The 22,929-nt window shown below is 41.3% G+C and overlaps 1 protein-coding gene across 3 annotated transcripts in view; it reads left to right on the top strand.

The window, feature by feature from the left end:
- The window catches only part of nrd1a (nardilysin a (N-arginine dibasic convertase)), a 51,545-nt gene that overhangs the window by 6,799 nt on the left and 21,817 nt on the right, over positions 1–22,929 (top strand). For all 3 annotated transcript variants that reach the window (XM_054741726.2, XM_015969724.3, XM_015969726.3), the window contains exons 5-13: positions 808–961; positions 2,213–2,286; positions 2,406–2,501; positions 2,692–2,814; positions 5,195–5,252; positions 16,092–16,165; positions 16,341–16,410; positions 16,671–16,748; positions 19,350–19,470. In XM_054741726.2, coding sequence (XP_054597701.2) covers positions 808–961; positions 2,213–2,286; positions 2,406–2,501; positions 2,692–2,814; positions 5,195–5,252; positions 16,092–16,165; positions 16,341–16,410; positions 16,671–16,748; positions 19,350–19,470 — 848 coding nt within the window. The remainder of the gene's footprint in view (positions 1–807; positions 962–2,212; positions 2,287–2,405; positions 2,502–2,691; positions 2,815–5,194; positions 5,253–16,091; positions 16,166–16,340; positions 16,411–16,670; positions 16,749–19,349; positions 19,471–22,929) is intronic.

The raw sequence follows: 22,929 nt of genomic DNA, 5'->3' as shown, positions 1-22,929 counted from the left end.
ATGGTTCTTTGAGTCGGTTTTGTCAGCAGAGGTTTTGGTCTGGTTGTGGTACACTCTCTGATGCCATTTAGTCTTTCTTAATCATGACCTCTGACTTTAACCAAGTCATGCAGGTTCTGTTGATGTTGTGCAGTCGTGCTGTGTTGCTTTTTGAGATCTTTGAGTCTGTTTCATGTTATCAAACAGGCTCTAATGGAGGTATCTCTTTATTTGATGTTATGGTTGTGGTTTGCTTTCCAATTAATGTATCAATAAGAAGAGCTATTGTTGTGTTCACATAGGGCCAGGTTGGTTTGGATTGGCCCCCTCCATAAATGGTTATCTTTGTTTGGCATTGATGTGCGTCACGTTTACTTGTAGCTGTTGGGAGCTGTGAGCTTATTGGTGAATCAACCACATTCAGCATCCGTCTATTCAGAAAGGGACCAAAATAACAGATTTTTCCTTCTGAGAAAGCTAGACTTGTATAAAGTGTCAGACGTAGTCTGAAATGTGATCTATTATATTGATGCTACCATCAGCTGAGAATGTTGAACATTGTTGGTGAGTGATTAGTCTGAAAGGAAACCCTTGCTCATTCTTAGTCTGCCATCCAAACTGTCACCAAATCTTCACAACTCTATTTAGAGCTTTGCACAAACGAGACGTTATCTATTTCTGCCTCATAGTGTTTGTATCACTGTTAGGGGAAAAAAAATCCACTTCTTTCAGCAAATACTTGTGATGGATGTTTTGTTAACGTTCCTTTTATTTTTATTTATTTATTTGTCTTCTTCCTCCCCTGTCTGATGTCCTGCTGTATCCCAGTGGTGTTCATGGGCAGCGAGAAGTACCCGTCAGAGAATGGCTTTGATGCTTTCCTCAAGAAGCACGGTGGGAGCGACAACGCCTCCACAGACTGCGAGAGGACCATCTTCCAGTTTGACGTCCAGAGAAAGAGCTTCAAAGAAGCTCTTGACCGGTTAGGAAGCATGAGAGCGTTTTATTTGTCTTTATGTTTGTGCTTTTGAAGCTGTCGCCCTTCAGAGTGGGATTTCTTGAGAGCCGTCGCCTGATTGACAGGCAAACATAAGACACAGATATTTGAAAAGGAGAAAATAATTCGGAGGGTCTCTTAAGGATACATTAAAACTAGTTGAATGATTATTAGTGTTTTCATTAAGATTTTATGTAGATTTTCTTCAGGAACTCATGGATCGTTTGAAAGAAAAAGCCATTTGGAGCAAGGCAGTTCAACATCTAAGAATCTTTTGTTTGCTGTGAGAAAAACTGCAAATCCTAATATTAACATAAATCAATCACATTTATGCCTTATCATTTTTTCCCAAAGCAGATGAGTCATTTAAAGCACTTTAGTGGCAGAGGAAAGCCAACATTCAGAAAAACGAGCTCTGTGATGGCGCAGCATTGTAGGCAAAACCCAAAGGCTATGTTGTTAGATGGTCGTTACAGAAATTGGACTGTGATGTGGTGAAACGCAGCATGAAGGATCAATGTGTGGACGGTAATTGCAGCATCCCAGTTAACGATGGAGCACCTGGGAGTGAGGTCTGTGAAAATGAAAAGAGCAGACTTCTCACCCGAACAATCTCCGCTCTCCAAATCACTTCCTGCTCCAACGGTGGGAAACTATTCTTACGCTGGATATTGGCTTCAAAAGACGAAACGACTCAAGGCCGACGGATTTGGCGAAACCCCAAATTACAGGAATAAAAGAAGAAAAATCACTTATAAATGACTGAACCGGACCAGCAGAATGAAGCTGTCCTTCTGAATAACCAGGCTTTTAGATAAAACATCTCTTCCAGAAACATCGTCCTGCGACTCTCAGCTCACGTTTGGGTGTCCTCATACTTGGTCTCTGGTCTTGACTTCAGAGAAGGAAAAGAATAATAATGAACGATGTGAAAATCCTTGTTCTTGTATTTTAACATCTGACGTAGTGAAATCTAGTTTGTTTTTTAAAATTTCCATGTGAGGCTGAGAGATTAACCTTCAGAAACGAAACGTGACGAGATTAGTTCTGATTAAAACGATTAAATCTGCTGAGTAAATATGTTGGAGATCATTATTAAAAACCTCATTTATTGTGTGTAACACAGAAACAAACCCTGGTTCTGTTATCCGGGGTATTTACTGCTTCTTCAATTCAATTCAAAAATACTTTATTAATCCCAGAGGGAAATTGATTCTGCATCGTTTGCTCTCCTAGGTGGGCTCAGTTCTTTATCTGCCCTCTGATGATCCGAGACGCCATCGACAGGGAGGTGGAGGCCGTCGACAGCGGTGCGTCTCGCCATTTATTCTGAGTGATTTGGGGGTTCTTACTTTTCTGCAGCTCTTCTACATGAAATGTGTTTGTTATTTTCTTTTGTTTTTACTTCCGTGCCTCTCCTGTCTGTCAGAGTACCAGCTGGCTAAGCCGTCCGACTCCCACAGGAAGGAGATGCTGTTTGGCAGTCTGGCCAAACCGGGACACCCCATGGGCAAGTTCTGTTGGGGTGAGTTAGTAAAAACAGCCCCTGGGACTGTTAATACACACTCGGCCTCCTTGGAGGATGCTCAGCAAAAACAGACATCAGTGCTGAAAATGATGCGAAGTTTCTTGCTTCCTTCCTGCATCTTTTTCCCCCCTGAATGTTTGAGTTTCATTATTGGGCTGTATTGATTGATCTCCCGATTCATCTCCAGGAAACGCGCAGACATTGAAGCAGGAGCCAAAGAAGAACAAGATCAATGTTTATAAGCGTCTGCGTGCCTTTTGGAAGAAGTACTACTCAGCCCACTACATGACTCTGGCTGTGCAGTCAAAAGGTCAGAGGAATCCATCCTGTTCTATCCTTCATCAAAAACCAGTCAGCTGAAAGAAATTCAATTTGTTGCTAAATAATTTAATTCAACAAATTTATTTCATCCACTGAAAAGGCAATTTGTGGGTCATTCACAAAAATAAATAAAAGCGCCATTAGCACAAATAAGGATCCGTTTTCCCCTCGTTCAGCTGCTGGAGATAATTGCTGTCAGACACAAAATATCCAAAAGATTTTTTTAGGAGTTCCTCAGAAAATGTCACACAGGTAATTAACTACTTCATACTAGTCAAATATTGACAAGTGTTGGCTTTTAGAGCTGAGAACTATCATCCTCGTTAAACCACAGAGTTAATGGTCCTCTGGATAGTCGTGATACCTTCTTCCAGCTCTGTTCCTCAGTACTAGCCTGTGGGAAGTCATCAAATGTGTCACAATAATTACTAATTAGAGAATTGAGATGTTAAACCTGGCATTCCTGTTAGATAATAAAGGAGAGGGACCCTAGTAATTATAGAAAACAGAATGTAGTTAAAATGTGAACTTGTAAAACAGCAGAAACCATCATGACAACCCTCTCAAAGCTCGTTATGCACGAAAAAGAGTTGATAAGGAAAGGTTATTTATAGCACTTTGCACAAATATCAAGTACATTAAGGTTAAAGAACATGTATTGAAACCTGAGAGACATTAAAATGAATAAAACAAACAATTTAAAGCTTGAAAGTAAAAGAATCTTCAGCAGCATCTTAAGAGTTAAAACATCGTAAAAACAAAGGAAGTTAATTCTGCAGCTGAGGTGATTCTGCTTCAAACCAGCTACTCTTCTGGGATTTAAATCCAGTCTGAGTTGAATCAGAAACTTGTCTAAAACCTTAAAATTGAACACCGTCATTTTAAAATGCATTCTCAAAGTAACAAAGAGATTAAAACGGCTGTCATGTGTGCTTCTTTGTTCCAAGTAGAAGCCTCTCTGCTGTGTTTTGTACCAGCTGAAGACGATCAAAAGCTTTTTTTGTTGATAAAGCAAGTAACAAGTACATTACAATAATCAAAGCAAGAGGACATGAAAGCACACATAATCGGCTCCAATTCATGTTTTGACACTAGTCTACTTCATTTAGAAATATTCCTCAAGTAGAGAAAAGCAGCTCAGGCCAGCTGCTTGGAGTGAGTGTCTGGAGACGCTGATTGGTCAAACACAGCACGTAAGTTTATCAGACTTGACTGGACAGCTGAGTCTAAATGCCCAATTTGTTGCTTGATTTGTGGAAACATGCTGTCAAGGGCAGTGATTTACGACGGAGCATTAGAGCCTTTGCAGACCCAAAAAAATATAAAAACAAAAGCTGTGGGGGGTGGGACACACACACACACACACACACATTAAAGATGATTTGTCAGAAATGTTGATTGACTTTAATTAGCAAGAGATACAGTAATTCTGCATAATTAAAGGCTTATTTTATAAAATGAAATAAGATGTTCTATTTATACCATGTCATTTCTGTTGTTTACTGCTTTAAACTCTAATAAATTAGCCATTTTTTCATATTTATGTTTAAATGTTCATCAAGGATTTCTTCAGTAAATTTAAGACAAAAAATCTTCACAAAAATCTTCACGTGTATTAATTTTTTTACATCAGTTTAATTTTAGATATTACTTAATTTCTCAAAGAATCAGAAAATATCATAATTTTCCTACATAAATGTTTAATATTAATCCTCTGTCTTTTTCTCCTCCCAGGGCTAACTAAGCGTATTTATTTTTCGATAGTGGCCCTAGTATGCCCTTTTAAAAACTCTAATTTCCTTGTGTCTGACCAGCAGTAAAACAGAATGAAGTACATTTTAGTGTTGTTTGCATAAATATAAGAGATGTTCATAAAATCTATGACTAGTCAATATTGGGCCCAGTACAGAACCTTGAGGGACCCCATGTGACAGAAAAATAGTACAATGGTCACTTTTTCTACCTTTGGGTTTTTCCTCTTGAGTTTTAAAGATAAATGCATGTTTGATTCTCAAATCCATTTCTAAAAAATTAAACCTTGACTATTGTAGAATATGGCTTTTGCTGCTTATGTAAAAGAAAAATGTGTTTGGTGTTTTTGCAGCAGAGTTAAATGTCATGTTGTTTTTATTAAACAAAGCTGATAGTTGTCTCTTTGTCAGAATGTTGACACAAAACTGTACAAAAATCTTCTGGTTGTAAAATATTTGGGGACTTTCTCTTTTTATTTATTTAAAGTAGAATTAGAATAGAATAAATACAAATTTGTATTTTTCTAGATTTACTCCAGAGGTGTGAGTTTTAGGTTTGAACTGATTAGGCTGCACTTATATTCATATTTGATCTCTTTTACTTGGTGCGTGTCTTAGAGAAGCTGGACACTCTAGAGGAGTGGGTGAAGGAGATCTTCAGCAAGGTGCCTAACAAGTGAGTATGAGAGAAGAGCCTCTCAGTCACTCTGAAGAGGAGCTATCGTTTCACTGATTGAGTCTGGATATCCTTTGGTCCATTACGGACCTTCAAACCTTCTCCTGTCTCTTTCTCTGCTCTTTAACTCAAAACATTATTTTATTTAATCAGAATAATCCTAAAATGGATCAATTCATTGGAGCTGAATGGCTGTGTTTTCTCTGCTCATTGAGTCACTGGGCTACTTTTAAGGAGTAAACATGCATGTCATGGTTACAAGAAAGCCACACAACCAAGGCTTTCATTTCAGTTAAACGATGACATGTTTCTCTGTTGGGCTAATTAGATTTTTTTTCTCTTCTTCTCTGCTCATAAAATCCTTTCAAGTGAATTCAGCTCCTCTGGCTGAGCTAAACTCATTTCCATCAAGCTTGAATAAATGAAAACATTTTGGAGTAATCCCTGTCAAAGAAAATAATGTTCTCTGACTCTTTAACTCTTTAGAAACACATCAGTGGATTTACACCAAAATAACATTTATTTTCTCGAAATAATGTAGTCTTTCATGTAGTTACTTAGAGGAAGAATTGTGTATTTAAATAAGGTGACATAAGGATTTAATGTCAACTGTTTTGGTTATTGCTGACAGCAGAAAGGCTAAGCATCTCCGTGTTTGTCCTGTTGGAAGGATTCCGCTTGTTCAGGTCATTATAGGCGTGTTTCCATTGTTGGAACTTCAGAGTAATCTGGGAGATGGGAATTAGATCGGGAGATACGATGGCCCAGAAGAAGAAGAAAAGATCTTTTCTTTAGCGCCTCTCAAGATAAAAATCACGAGGCGCTTCACAAAAACAAAAAATGTTAAATATAAAAAAGAATTTAGAAAATGATTAAAAATATATTTAAAATGAGCAAAAAATAGACAATTGTGATTAAAATCTTAATAAAGAGAGAGAGTGAATAGGAAAGAGGGAAATCAGTGGATCCTGAGGAAGGTGGAATAGGTAGGGAGAACAGATCAAGGAGAGGGTGATGAAGGTCATACAAAAGCCAGCTTGAACATGTGAGTCTTCAGCTGCTTTTTTAAAGAGACCACTGAGTCCACTGATCTCAGGCTCAGGAGAAGAGAGTTCCAGAGTCTGGGGGCCACAGCAGCAGATGATCTGTCACCTTTGGTCTTTATCCTGGTGCTGCACAACCAGTAGGCTTTGGTCACTGGAACTCAGGGACCTGCTGGGGGTGTAGGGACTAAGAAGATCACCAGTGTAAGATGGTACTTGTCCATGTAAGGCCCTATAGACCAGAACCAGGATCTTGAAATGAACCCTGAAGATGACTGGCAGCCAGTGAAGCTGGAGGAGAAACGGGGTGATGTGGGTGTGTTTGGAGGACTTGGTCAGAAGCCGAGCACAGGCATTCTGAACCACCTGTAGACGGTTCAGGAAGGTTCTGCTCAGACACGTGAAAAGAGAGTTACAGTAGTCTAAGCGTGAGGAGATGAAGGTGTGGATAACTGTCTCAAGTTCAGAGCGGGACAGAATGGGACTCAGCTTAGCAATGTTCCTGAGATGGAAGAAGGAAGAGCAACAAGAGAACTGACATGAGAATCCAGGGTGAGAGCTGGGTCAAAGGTCACACCAAGATTCCAGAGTGTTTGGTGTGGGAAGCAAGCTGACCAAAGAGTCTCTGACTTTGGGAAACAGCTTGTCTGGAGCACAGGTGAGGATCTCAGTCTTATCTTCAGTCAGCTGTAGAAAGTTCCCAGCCATCCAGGTTTTGATAGAGTCTAAGCAGGTGTGTAACAGCTGCAGCTTAGACATCTCATGGGGCTTAAAGGAGATGTACAGTTGGATGTCATCTGCGTCAAGATGGTAGGAGATGGGGCTGAGCGATATGGACCAAAACTTTTATCTATCTTTTTGCTGAATTTCGATATACGATGTATATCTCGATATTTTTCCTCCTGCAAATTGTTAACAAGTTAACTCATTTCAAGCTATCTTGAGAAATTATATAAACAAATCAGTAGATTAAATGCATAGAAATGTATTGATTCTTGTCAAACTTTAACCTTAGTGCCTATTCTCTACCTGTCTGAGCTTTAGAAATACTGGTACAGCTTTCTGCTCACACACACACACACACACACACACACACACACACACACACACACACACACACACACACACACACACACACACACACACACACACACACACACACACACACACACACACACACACACACACACACACACACACACACACACACACACACACACACACACACACACACACACACACACACACACACACACACACACACACACACACACACACACACACACACACACACACACACACACACACACACACACACACACACACACACACACACACAGAGTTGGGAGCCAGGGTGTATGATATGTCCCACAGGCACTTTTTAATTATATATTTATAATTAATGTAAAATTATTTAAATTTCTTGTCCAGAGAAAATAAATATCATGTTAAGCTAAATGTATGATGATGTAATTGCATCTACTGAAGATCACATGGGTCATGCACTGTGGCGTTATTAGTTATTAGGGCAAACATGGCTGGAGTCTAACAGTATTGGCTCATATCAGCGATTATACTGTAATGACTCAGAGTCTCTGGTTGCTTTTTTATCAGTATTATTTTTGGGCTACTGTCGCCGCAACCAGCGCCTTACAAACTCTTCACTTTTTCAACGAAATCGCTCGTAATGGAGTATTTACTAGCATAGCAAACGAGAGCGGAAAACCTGGAACAACATTTCTCACCTGTTGACCTCGCCTTCAAAATAAACGGTAACCCTATAGTTTACTATTCAAACCCTTACAATATGTTTGAGGTCATTTGGCCACTCCGGCATTCCGTAGCTGTTTCCTCATTACACAGGAGAGGGAGAGGTTTGGCTTGTCTCTCCGCACCAGCAGGATGGAAAAACAGAACTCCGTGGCATTAAACGTCCCCAAATAATTAAAAAACAGAATGCCAAATGCAAAGTTTAGAGCAGCACATTTACCCAGAGGCTCTCAGAATGAGCAAACTTGTGAGAATACATGTAATAGCCGCTTAAAGACGGAGCATCATGTCGCTAGCATAGCAGCTAATCGCTAGCATAGCAGTTTGGCCAGTTATATCGATATGAAGATATAAAGTCATCTTATATCTTGTTTCAAAATTGTACCGATATTTTAAAAATTTCGATCTCACCCAGCCCTAGTAGGAGCTTCCTTTGAAGGAGCTCAGGATGTGCTGAAGAGGAAGCAGATAGAGGAGGAAGAGCAGAGGCCCCAGCACAGAACCTTGTGGGACACCATGGGTGAGGGAGGTGGTGGAGGACCTAAATTTGGAGATGACCACAGAAAAGGAACGCTCCGAAAGATAAGAGGAGAACTACTCCAGAGCAGATCCTGATAGGCCTACCCAGTCTCTCAGCTTCTCCAGTAGCAGGTGATGCTCAGCAGTGTCAAAGGCTGCAGTCAGGTCCAGCAGGACCAGAACAGAACAGTCCCCTGCATCACTGTGAGTCAGAAGGTCATTGGAGACCCTAAGAAGAGCTGTTTCACTAGAATGAGCTCTACGAAAACCTGACTGGAAGCTATCATACATGTTATGTTCATCGAGCTGCTGTGAGTTGTTTAGCCACAACCTTTTCCAAGATCTTGGAGATTAACTGAAGTTTAGAGATGGGTCTGAAGCTGCTATGGAGAGAAGGGTCAAGACTCATTTTTTAAAGGAGTGGGTGGATTACCGCATCCTTAAAGTAAGCAGGGACCTGACCGGAAACCAGAGAAGCATTAATTATAGAGAGCACACTGGGACCGATGGACTGAAAAGCATTTTTAAACAAAGATGAGGGTAAGATGTCTGGGGGCATTAGAGAGTCCTTTACTTACTTGAAGATATTTCTCTTCACATCTGAAGATCTTTCTGAATTCAAACAGAAATGTTTAGAGTACCAAGCTTTTAAAATAGTCAGAGCTTCATTAATGCATGCCAGTTTACAAATCACCCCTTTGATGCTCCCTCTAGGGGGTCATTTGGGTCTTTGATGCTCTGGTCCTCACACAGGATGTTTAGATCACATTCTGAAGGGTGTGAAATGCCCTGAAACGTCCCTCTATGTTTAATATTGGGTTTTCTCTTTTGACAAAGATGGGCTTTTTGTGATTCATTTTTAAATCACCGATCTCTGTCCAAGCTGCTTGGAAGAGGAGTGAAAGGTCTTCGGAAAAATGATTAAAGGGACGTTATGGAAGTTTGACAGCCAAAACATGAATAGAAATAATAAATTTCTTCTTCATACATTCTCCTGCAATGCACTGGTCCTGTAGAATGAGCCCTGGCATTTTTACTGTGATTGCCTGTTTTTCTGTAAAATCACAGAAAAAGAGAGCTGCTCGGGTCGAGCAGGCTGTTTCATGCGCGTTCATGCTCAGGCATAGCCCGTAGCATTTGCTATCCGTAGCTTTAGCAGCAGAGAGAGAGGTAGTGCCAACTCAGCGACTTTGTCGCTGTTCCTAACGCCTAGTGACGAACCTAGCTACATTTCTGAGGACCCTTAGCTACTTTCTGTAGAACTTTCTTCTAGATATTTCCTGCAAATTAGCAGCAAAATAGCCATTTTCGCTCCGAACCATTCTTTGGTTTGACGTCGTTTCAGGTGTTATCAAGGATATAAAAGTTACAGATACTATGAATGTTACTGGTGTGTAGCTCACCTTGTAAGATGTCTGACTTTCATGCAGAAGACCTGGGTTCGATTCTGGATGTGAACATAGTTTATTTAGAGTTTCTTTTTTACATTAATGGTGTATTTTTTTTACAGTAAGATGCCCAAATTTTTATTTGAGACTCGCCAAATGGCATTGAATTCACAGATAAAAAAGATGTGGGTTCAAATTTCATTTTGGAACAATTTTTCAAGCAAGGGAATGGAATGATCTGAGCATGCAGGAGGACTGACCCATCATAAACCTTTGTTGGCTGTGCTGAAGAGAAAGGTACACAACCAAATTATTTAATTAATTTGCTGCGCGTTCTCTGTCCTCCGGGCCACACACGCACACACACACACACACACACACACACACACACACACACACACACACACACACACACACACACAAGGGACTGCCTCAGCTGTTATTTTCGTTACGGAGTGTGCACGTACAGAATGCTCGTCTCATGCACGTACTAGCCTACTATTGAAGCTGCCGTTACGCTTTTGGCCTGAGGGGGCAATCGCGAGCATAAAAATTCAAAAGTTCGTAAAGTCCCTTTCAGACTTTTGAATTTCAGAATTTCAGGCCAAAAGCGTAATGGCAGCTTCAATAGTAGGCTCGTGCACGAGGCATGCATGCTGTGCGTGCACACTCCTTAACGAAAATAACAGCTGAGACAGTCCCGTGTGTGTGTGTGTGTGTGTGTGTGGCCCGGAGGACAGAGGACAGGAGAACACGCAGCTAATTAATTTGGTTGTGTACCTTTCTCTTCAGCACAGCCGACAAAGGTTTATGATGGGTCAGTCCTCCTGCATGCTCAGATCATTCCCTTCCCTTGCTTGAAAAATTGTTCCAAAATGAAAGTTGAACCCACATCTTTTTTATCTGTGAATTCAATGCTGTTCGGTGAGTCTCAAATAAAAATGTGGGCATCTTACTGTAAAAAAATAACATTAATGTAAAAAAGAAACTCTAAATGAACTATGTTCACACCCAGAATCGAACCCAAGTCTTCTGCACGTGAGTCAGACATCTTACAAGGTGAGCAACACTCTACAGTATCTGTAACTTTTATATCCTTGATGACACCTGAAACAACGTCAAACCAAAGAACGGTTCAAAGCGATAACGGCTATTTTGTTGCTAATTTGCAGGAAATATCTAGAAGAAAGTTCTACAGAAAGTAGCTAAGGGTCCTCAGAAATGTAGCTAGGTTTGCCAATAGGCGTTAGGAACAGCGACAAAGTCGCTGAGTTGGCAGTACCTCTCTCTCTGCTGCTAAATCTACGGATAGCAAATGCTACGGGCTATGCCTGAGCATGAACGTGCATGAAGCAGCCTGCTCGACCCGAGCAACTCTTTTCTGTGATTTTAGAGAAAAACAGGCAATCACGGTATAAATGCCAGGGCTCATTCTACAGGACCAGGGCATTGCAGGAGAATGTATAAAGAAGAAATGTATTATTTCTATACATGTGTTGGCTGTCAAACTTCCATAATGTCCCTTTAAGCAAAATAAACCTTTCTCTGATTGTACATTTCTATGTAATATATGGCTGTACGATATTGGAAAATAAACATACAGACGTGGTGAAAATTGTTGATACCTTTCAGTCAATGAAAGAAAAGCCCACAGTGTTCACAGAAATAACTTAAAACTGAGTAAAGTAATATCCGTCCATCCGTCTGCCCGCCCACTTATCCGGAGTCGGGTCGCGGGGGCAGTAGATCCGGAGTCGGGTCGCGGGGGCGGTAGATCCGGAGTCGGGTCGCGGGGGCAGTAGATCCGGAGTTGGGTCGCAGAGGCAGTAGCCTAAGTTGAGAGGCCCAGACTTCCGTCTCCCCAGCCACTTGGGCCAGCTCCTCATCAATGCTCGCATCACTGCAGTTGCAGCACCAATCCACCGATCGATCTCATGCTCCAATTTTCCCTCTCTCGTGAACAAGACCCCGAGATACTTAAACTCCTCCACTTGGGGCAGGACCTCATTCCTGACCCAGAGAAGGCATTCTACCATTTTCCGAACAACAATGGAGGCACAGAACAGGGTCTATTCAGACTCAATGTCCCCCGCCTCCCCCGGAACATTTTTGAAGTTCGGTTGGAGGTGAGAATTGAAGCTCTTTCTGACAGGAGACTCTGCCAGATGTTCCCAGCAGACCCTTGCCATACGTTTTGGCCTGCCTGGTCTGACCGGCATCCTCCCCCACCATCTGAGCCAACACACCACCAGGTAGTGGTCAGTTGACAGCTCCGCCCCTCTCTTCACCCGAGTGTCCAAGACATGCGGCCGCAGGTCAGATGAAACAACAACAAAATCGATCATCGAGCTGCAGCCTAAGGTATCCTGGTGCCAAGAGCACATATGACACCTTTATGTCTGAACATGGTGTTCATTATGGACAATCCATGACTGGCACAGAAGTCCAATAACAAAACACCACTCGAATTCAGATCAGGGGGGGCCGTTCGTCCCAACCACACCTCTCCAGGTCTCACTGTCGTTGCCCACGTGAGCGTTAAAGTCCCCCAGCAGAACGAGGGAGTCACCGGAAGGAGCGCTTTCCAGCAGCCCCTCCAAGGTCTCCAAAAAGGGTGGGTAGTCTGAACTGTAGTTTGGTGCATAAGCACAGACCACAATCAGAACCCGTCCCCCCGCATGTAGGCGGAGGGAGGCTACCCTCTCATTCACCGGGGTAAACCCCAACGTACAGGCACCAAGATGGGGGCAACTAGTATGCCCAACCCTGCTCGGCGCCTCTCAGTGGGAGCAACTCCAGAGTGGTAGAAAGTCCAACCCCTCTCAAGGAAACTGGTTCCAGAGCCAGAGCCATGCATTGAGGTGAGTCCGACTATATCTAGTCGGATCCTCTCAACGTCACACACCAACTCAGGCTCCTTTCACACCAGAGAGGTGACATTTCATGTGCCGAGAGCCAGCTTCTGTAGCCGAGGATCAGACCGCCAAGGTCCCCCGCCCTCGACTACCACCCGTCACACACTGCACCTGACCCCTTTGGCCCCTCCCACGAGTGGTGAGCCCATGGGAAGGGGGACCCACGTTTCCTCTTCCGGCTGTGCCCAGCCGGGCTCCATGGGTGAAAGCCCGGCCACCAGGCGCTCACCAACGTGCCCCACCTCCAGGCCTGGCTCCAGAGGGGGGCCCTGGTGACCCACGTCTGGGCGAGGGAACACGGTTTCCATTTATATAATTCATCATAAGAGGTCTTCGGGCTTCTCTTTGTCTGATCCCTTACCTAGGACCCGTTTGCCATGGGTGACCCTACCAGAGGCATAAAGCCTCAGGCAACTTGGCTCCTAGTATCATTGGGACACTCAAACCCCTCCACCACGGTAAGGTGGCAGCCCAGGGAGACAAAAGTAATAATAAGTAAAAATTCTATGAAATGAAAGTCCGACATTACTTTTCAATCATGCTTCACCGGAAATATTTACAAAAATAAATTAACTCATTAACATGCCTGGACAAAAATGATGGTACCCTTAGATAGACTGAAAGTAATGTGACCAAAGGGACATGTTAATTCAAGGTGTGTCCAATAATTAGATGTCTACAATCTTGTAATCAGTCAGTGGGCCTTTATATAGGGCTTCAGGTAGTCACTATTGTTTGGTCATATGGTGTGTACCACACTCAACATAGACCAGAGGAAGTGGAGGAAATAGTTTCTCAGGAGATTAGAAAGAACATTATAGACAAGCATGTTAAAGGTAAAGGCTATAAGAACATCTCCAAGCACCTAGATGTTCCTCTGACTAGAGCTGCACGTTTAGAAATTTCAGATCAATGGAACTGTAGCCAAACTCCCTGTACGTGGCCGCAGGAGGAAAATTGATGACAAATCAAAGAAATTGATAATCTGAATGGTAAGAGCCCAGGAAAACTAACCGAATCCAAGGTGAACTTCTAACTCAAGGAACATCAGTGTCAGATTGCTCCTTTCGTCATTGCTTGAGCCAAAGTGGACTTCATGGAATATGACTAAGGTGGACACCATTGTTGCAAACAAATCATAAAATGTCAGACTGGAATATGCCAAACTATATGATCTTAAACCTCTGATTTTTTGCAAAACTACATGTTGACAAACTACAAAGCTTGGAAAATTTTTGCCAAGGCACATCAGCTCTATGTTTGGAAAAATGTAGCATATCAAGAAAAGAACACTGTCCCTACTGTGAAACACAGAGGAGGCTCTGTTGTAGAGCTGCATCTAGCACAGGGTGTCTTGAATCTGTGCAGAGTTCAATGAAATCTCAAGACTTTCATGGGATTCTAAAGAGAAATGTTCTGGCCAGGTCATGGGTCTTGGAACGGAACAATGACCCAAAACACAGCTAAAAACACCCACGGCTGGCTAAGAGGTGAACATTGGGCTGTACTAATGTGGCCTTCTATGAGCCCTGACCTAAATCCTATTGAGCATATTTGGAAGGAGCTGAAAATGTCCCCTTCAAACCTGAGACAACTAGAGCAGCTTGCTCATGAGGAGTGGGCCAAAATACTTGCTGGGAGGTGCAGAAGTCTCAGTGACCGTTACAGGAATTGTTTGATTGCCTCAAAAGGCAACAAAATATTAAGTTAGAGGTACCATCATTTTTGTCCAGGCCTGTTCCATGAGTTTATTTTTTTGTTGAAAACCAATGGCTGTCTCTTATTTGTTAAATTTCATAGAATTTTAATTTATTTTTACTTTTGTCAGATTACATTTGTGGCCATTTTGTGTTTTTCTTTTAATGACCAAAGAGTACCACCAAATTTGTCCATGTCTGTTTTTGTGATTCCTTCTAACCTGGGATAAATATTGTGATATAAAAAATCCAGGAATTTCAACAGATGACTTGAACAGCACTTTAAGTTATGCTGAACTTCGGCCATCTTGTTGACTTGTTAATCAACCATAATGGGGTTTTATGTACCACGGGCAGTAAATTGCGTTCTTCTGTGTAAAAGCAGTGTTTTTTGCAACATGATAAAAATCATAACTTTAGACACTGTAAACACTTATTAATCCACTCCTAAATTCTAAATAAAGTCCAACTCACCATATGAAACCTCATCTGATAGAACAGAGCCATCTCATTACTTCCACAAGCATCCAATTACTGTGTACAAGTCTTAAGTCCACAATTCAACATAATACCCAGGGGTGGACTGGCCTATCTGGAATTCTGGCACTGTCCCGTTGGGCTGCTTGCCCAGCGTGGGCCGACACTACTCCACAGTTGGTGATATGCAGAACATTAACTACATAGTAACTCGAAGCTAACAGAATTTTTCCAGGAGTTTTTAGCAAGAAAAATGCGGTAGAGCAATGACGTAGGAGTTGTTTTAGCGCATTTGCATGTAGCTAATGTCCCGCTGATCTCAGTCTGTGTCCACCTGATCTGTAAGGACAGGGCTCCCGGTCGCAACGGTCTGGCCCTGCTTGTAATTTAACAGTCCCAGTCCATATTAGATCTCACAGTCAGCCTAGAGACGAGTCCGCGGGCGGCTACACTCCCCACCCCCACCGCTCTTCCAATGGGGAGGGCCGATGATTCGTAAAAATGCCAGGGTCGAATTTTGGTCCTAGTCCACCCCTGATAATACCCACTGAAAACCTTCAAAATATCTTGCTTGCAAAGTTTTCATCATAACATTTGTTAGCATCTTTATGTTGGCTTCAGACCTTCACAGCACCAACTCTGATGTAAGCAATTGATCAACACCTTATTGATCCAGTAGGTGAATAGTTGCCACCTCTGCTGAGGAAATGACTGCAACTATTGGCCTATGGGTCAGCGGTCTCTGCCTGTTCTAACGTGTGCATCATGTAGTTCTGGTGCATTGATGCATCAAAAAGCCATTGGGATCTGCCAATGCAAACTGCTTAAGAACAATTGTGATTGGTGGATCTCTGCATGCATTTACTGTTTAGGTACCCTTAACATTAGATTAAGTTTGTTTGCCTCTGACATCCCAGCAGTACTTGTTATGTTACTATCACACACATGTGCACTGGAATGTCAATCGTTCAGCTCTGATGATGGATTTCTCGTAAATTCCTTAAAAAATCTTTGTTGTTTGTGTTTACAGTGATCTGCCCAAGCCTGAGTTCTCTGATCTACTGGATCCTTTTGACACACCAGCATTCTGCAAGCTCTACAGAGGTACTGATCCACTCCTCTTCCGGGACACACCAGTTGTAATTATGTTGGGTTGTGAGGTCATTCAAACAAGCTGATGGTTGATTTTAGAGATAATGTGTGATTTAATCCAAACTGCTCATTCGAGCAGTCCTTATTCCGACCTTTTTTTTTTTTTTTTTTTTTTTTTTTTTTGTAGTTGTTCCTGTTGGGAAAGTTCAAGCTTTGAACATCACCTGGGCTCTTCCCCCTCAGGAGAAACACTACAGGTGAGCCATACACCCATTACCTGTGTATGTTTATGAGGCGCATGAATGAAGAAGGGTCACGACTGACAACATTTTCACCTGTTTTCAGAGAAATTGCATCAAATGTGCTTCTTTTTTTGTCATCCTTCCTGCAGAGCGAGGCCTCTTCATGTAAACATAGAATTAGACCTTCACAAACATGTCATGCATTGCTCTGATTGTAGACCGATTACATCAGATTGTTTTTTTGTGTCTAATTTTACCATTCTGTGCTCTTTCAGGGTGAAGCCTCTCCACTACATCTCGTGGCTGGTTGGCCATGAAGGTACAGGGAGCATACTGTCGGTTCTGAGGAAGAAGTGAGTGCTATTGCTTCTGTCTGTTTGTTTTTATGATTCGAGGGCTCTCCAAACTGCAATTAAAATCTCCTCAATTTAACCGGGTATATAGGAGCTTCTTCTTGCTCTGAGTGAGCCCCGAGCGTCTGAGCCCTCATCTTTAAACTATACGATTTGCCATCGCACTTGACAATGTGATTCATACATTTTCATCTTTGAATGTGGCTGTACGAGAGCGTTTCAGCCTCTCGTTGCTAAGTGGCAGAGTGATTTGCCAAACCTCGCGTAGACCCACAATACCAAGAGCCCATCTAAAACTCCCCTTAGCATCTACACCACTTTGATACCTCGTTGATAAAATATTCCTGTTTGTCCTGCACGCTGAATTCACTTGTTGATAAGTGGTGTCAGGGAAATTTGAGCGTACTCGGTCTCAATTGGTAATGGATGGAAAAAATTCACAGGCAGAAAAGTGGCTGTTTGTGTTGATTTTAGAAAACATCGGTGAGCGGGAGGATGGCTTAAAATTGGACAGATGTTCTGTAAAACTATGAAATAGTTCCCGTTACCACTGTCTGTAACGGCAGCATAAGTGCTTCTGCAGCTTTTATTATCAGGCAGTTTAAAAAGGAAAATCAATAGAAGCGAATTTTAACATACAGTTCAACGTTCTTTTGGATGTTTTTGAGGTAAATTCTGTTGTTTCTTTACCTAAAATTTCTCCTTCTGTGCATTTATCTCTTTTTTCTTTAGTGATTATTCAAGTTTCAAGTGGCTACAAGTAGTTTTTTTGTTACATAAATCGAATAAACTGTGTAATTATGACTACCAAGCAAGATGAAAAGAAATAGAGATAGCCGTTTCAAGAGATTTTCCAATTCAAGCTAGTTTGGGGGATATGACACTTCTTAAAAAAATTAATTGAAGAAGAAAACCGATGGATTAACCTGTCATTAAAACTTTGGTTACAATTTATAAACAAGAATAATGAAGAGGCCAGGATCTTAAGATGGTGTGCTTATGATCTTGATTTTTTACCGAACAAGTTAATACGAGATTTAAAAATTGGGCAGGACAAGGCTTAACAGTATACTGTAATTTTTACGATACGGGAAATCTTAAAGACTTCCAGTCAATAAAAGACTATGATCAGCTGAGTAGGATGTTTTTTTTCCGGTTCCTCCAAATCAGACGTCCTTTACAGAATTCTATACCCAAGAGAAAAGATCTTTTCGATCTTTCTGTTCCAAAAATATTTGTGAGGGCATACCAAGTGGATCCTGGTCCCCAAGTAATTTCAAGACTGTATGGGTCTACAGGAGTTTAAGAATTTGACTACAATCTACATCAAACTAAAATGGGAAAGGGAAACAAATATGGCAATTTCAAACGATACTTGGTATCAACAATGTGCTTTACAATGGAACATCTGTAGCTTCACCATGGAGGTGTTTTGGCTGGAAGAGCCTTTGCAGATTTTTTATTACTCCTGCGCAAAGTAAACATTACTCCAACTCCTCCAGTTGCTGGAGAAACTGTGGGGCCCAAGGAGTGAAGCACTATTTATTCAAAATTAGTTTTCAAAACTTCAGCACTTCAAATTTACTTCACAGTAAACAAATGCGAGCGGCTGCGGCCGAAACAGCACCAGAACCACTCACGGCGCATGCGCAAACATGGCTCGCCAGCTATTTCCCTATTAACACACGTTCGTTTTAATTTCTACACTTTTTTTTTCACACACAATAACAAGGATTGTCGAAAAAGCATGTTTGCCGTGATTATGTCAAGTTATACTGATTACAGAACATTTATTTACTTTCTTTCATTTTCCTCCACCACTCATAAATACCTGTCCTCCTGCAGCAATCTCGAGGGACAACAGACGTCAATAACAACACAATAAAAAGTCAGATGTGTTGTGTAAAAACTGCTATTTTGAGCACATTTTTAGGTCCGACGCATTGCTACCAGATGCACAATGTGAGCTAAAACTGAGTGCTGCAAACGAAAAGTCTCACAGTATCCGCAGAATATATAGCACACCTCCGAGTCTGCTTGCAGAAGTGACATTTACATGTGTAAACGCCTCACAAAGTGAAAAATTGTCCCACACTTTTGACATTTTCTGTCTTTTTCGCACTCCACCGGGGTCCACGTTGTCCGCCATGGCTTAAGAGAAAGTTAAGTTACATTCGCTACTCATGTGCGCATTCAGTGCAGTATGTATGTGCGTCACTTATTTCGGTCTGGGTGAAACTTGACCCCGGGTGATTGCAAAGCCATGAATTAAACATGAATTAAACGAAGCCTCAAGGCAGATAATTTGACTCGAGGATTTTGTGTACTCAAATTATTTGAGGTACTCGAGGAATCGTTTCAGCCCTACATGATACATCAGTTGCTTTAATTTTTTAGGTGTTTTTGAAACTCTTCTCAGGGCTCCGAAGGGAACTGAAAAAGGGTTGTTTGTTTTTGTGCAACCAGGATATTGCAAAGCGATATTTCTTCTACTCAACACCCAGCACTTATTTCAACACCTAGTTTGATGACTGTTGGCAATTTACAGGATGGAGTGAATCTGTGCCTGATGTGTTCCTTCACTTCTGTGTTTGTCTGCAGGTGTTGGGCTCTGGCTTTGTATGGAGGAAACAGTGAGACAGGCTTTGACCAAAACACCACCTATTCCATCTTCTCCATCTCAATCACACTCACTGACGAAGGATTCCAAAACTTCTACCAGGTGAGGCTGCTCAGTTATGGAAGCAATTCATAAACACAACTGTTTTGCTCTTAAAGTTCTTGTGATTGAAATGTTTTTTATAATAGTATAAAGCACTTTTCAGTGAAAGTGCTTTATACTTTCGCTGAAATCAGCTTAAGCACAATGACATTTACTTTTATGAGACAAGGAAGTGAAATCATCTCTGTGAGGTGCTGAAAAATACTAAAAACTTACATTGAACGTGCTTGAAAAGAGCTTGGACTACATATTGACAAGGTGGAAGAACCTTGTGGTAAGTATCATGTATTTTGTAATGATCACTTCTCAGTTTGGAAACCACTTTCCAGAGTTCACCTTTTAAAAACGGTAGGGCTGAGGGTAAACGATTATTTTTAAAACGATTATTCTGACAATTATTTTATCCAATAGTCGACTATTCTAATGACTATTTAGACAATTAATCCAATGATTATTTTTCTATTGCACAGTTAATAAAAACCAAAAAGCTCTAATAAATTCCTCAAAAATATTGATAAATTGTTACTGTAAGAGAATAAACACTACAGGCCTTCTATTTTGTAAAACACTGCTTTTATTGTGTTGCGGTTGGTTATGTTCTGGTGACGTGTAGAACTTGGGAGTGCAGACTGCTGCCTGAGAGGTGGCTGGAGATGGAGAGTCTCCATGCTGCTTGTTTTGGTCACTTATGTGCGTGAGGCGAGTGGTGTTACGACCCTTCCTGGGGAGTTTGGCTCGTGTGCAAAAAGGAAGGGACAATAACGGGATTTAAAAGTTAAAATGATGATCAGGTTTATTTACAACTACAAAAAAACATAAATCTTTCCATCCACAGGTTGGGAATAATAAAACTAATTCTGCCCTGTGGGGAATTAAAACAAAAGTACAAATAAGTAGGGATGTCCCACTGGGCAAAGATTACTGGGTTCTGGACCAAAATAATCTCCAAAGGTCCAACTCTAAACTGGGTGGTTAAACCAAGCTGAAGGTGATATCTTAAACGAAACCAAAAACCCACAACACTCTAAATGTAATAAAAGGGAAATCTGCACCACAAAAAAGATGAACTCTAAACCAAAACATAACAGCTTATCCCAATGCAAGAAGCTGTTAGCGAAAATGCTAACAGTAGCTTTACCAACGTTAAGTTCAAGTTACCAAGTTTAAATAAACCAAAAACACCCAGCAGCAAACAGACCAGCACGGAGGAGAGACTGCTACCACTAAAACAGCTCTCCTAATGTCTGAAAGAAGCTCCTTTATGAAGGGAGAAATGCTCCCGGTGATTTTCTACATCTGCGGTAGAGACGGAGCAGCGCATCTGACCCCGGAAGTTGTTGTCCGTTGCCGGGAGACGAAGGCGGGCAAAACAGGAAAGGAATCTGGTAGCGGACGGACATTATTCCGGGTCTTCGGTATTTGGCGGAGATGTTAGTGAAGGTGGAGAAGAGGGCGAACTAGAGGAGGAAAAACATGCAGATTCCTCTTCTATTTACAAACTCATGTGGATGCAACAAGTGGGCGTGGTGCGTCGACTACCGGATCTGACGTCGACAAATTTTTAGAATCGAGCCGTCGACGTCATCGAGGCGTCGCTACAGCCCTAAAAAACGGTAGGTGGCAGGGTAGTGTTGCTTAGTGGTGATTAAAATGTATTAGGGTTTAAGTTGTTAAACTGACATTACTTTTATATACTGTACTCAAGCCAATATACACACTATATAAACCCATTTAAGATACAAATATTATATATAAGAGACATTACTTTGAAAACACAAGTAGACAACAAAACATGGACAGATAGTGCTGCTATAAAAGCAGAGAAGAGCTGTCATGGAAGCTCTGATGTCTGAGCAGGGAGGACGTACGACTGATAAAAACTACACAGTGTCTTTGAAAAGAATGAAGTGTTTTGACACTTGTCGTACATCCATGTGTTTTGCCCTCGCTCTACCAGCTCTAATTAAACGGAATTTTAAGCCACCGCTACAAGACATGCGTGTGTTCAACATTCCCTTCATTTTTAGTAGAAGATGCGAAAAATAATTTTTTTCTATATACACTCTGAGAAGAGTTTATAAAACACACAAATATCGGTAGCTTGGCCCTGGAGGGCCTGTTTTTTTGCTCCAAAGGTCATTTCAAGGAAGCTGTGCGTTATCCGTTTCTATGACAACTCTTGTGTTAACCTCAGACCCAGTGGGTGATCATTCAACCCAATGACTGTTTGCTTCTTCTAAGGACTTACTTGAAAAATATTTCAGGCAGCAATTTGTATCATTAACTCCTCCAGTACAAATGATGAAACAGCCTTGGGAAAGTTGGTAGCTTTGATCTTGCAACGCCTCACTGTGCTGGATGTTTAAGAAAGATCAAACCACTTTTATTATGATGGAATAAAATAAGTCAGTGGCTAAGCTTTTGTTATATTTTTACTGGAAGATCATTTCTGAGACCTAGCAGCTATTGCAAAAGACCTTTTAAAATTTGTCATATATGCATGCATTTAAATAAATGGCCTCCAGCAGAGAGATGGCTAACTGAAGGACATGGTAAACAGTCTCCAGCTGGATTGTGTGTCATCCTGCTGCGAGTCTCCTCCTGTATGCAGATGGACATGAAGCTGGTGCAGATGAGAATTGACACAAAACAAGTGTTTCCTCACAGCTGCACTCATTAGAGGGTTAATTTTTCAAGAGACTTAATTTTAGTGTGGAACAACAGCATCACATGACTCCAAACAAAATATATTAAATGATTCTGGATGTCAAAAATGCAACAATTAGACTGAACACAAACAGAAATGTGCACCAATTATGGTTCCACTGCCAGCAGCAATTCAAACAATTTGCTGTTCAGTTGCAAATTTAAATCCCTAAATTAGAATTTGGAACATTATCAAATAAGCAAGTAAAAAGAAAAAGAAGTTGCTTTGACTGTTTTCTTTTACTGCAAACCACATGAACCACCTGCTTTTATTTTATTGTCAATGTGAAGTTTAGGTAAAAATGTTGCATTACATTTGGGCTTTTATTTTTCTTTCCAGGGTAAGAGGTGGTTTTTTTCTTCTGTTTTTTCTAAAAACAAGAATTGAAATCACGAGGTTTAAATTAAAACAAAGTAAACGCTGGAAGTTGTAGAATGTATTTTTACTTGATTTTGACGGGGTTGGAGCCAGTGTTGTATCTTTATGGATGGAGATGTTGCCAGACATGTCTGTTTTAGGTGAGACTTCTTCACCTCCAAATTCACCCAGAGTCATCAGATCAGTGGCTTTCAGCTCTGGTCCTTGATGACCTCTATCCTGTATGTTTTGGTATATTGCTATAATATTGATTCAGATCAGTAAAAAAAAAACATTTAGACCATGCAGGATAGCGGTCTTTGAGCACTGTGATTAGATGCCACTGATTTAGATGGTTGAAACTTGAACTGAAAGTTTTCCATCATGACAGTGAC

The sequence above is a fragment of the Nothobranchius furzeri genome, chromosome 18 (genome assembly GCF_043380555.1).
Source record: "Nothobranchius furzeri strain GRZ-AD chromosome 18, NfurGRZ-RIMD1, whole genome shotgun sequence".
NCBI lineage: Eukaryota > Metazoa > Chordata > Actinopteri > Cyprinodontiformes > Nothobranchiidae > Nothobranchius > Nothobranchius furzeri.
Note: the sequence above shows the minus strand (reverse complement) of the source record. Positions and strands in the feature narration are given on the sequence as shown.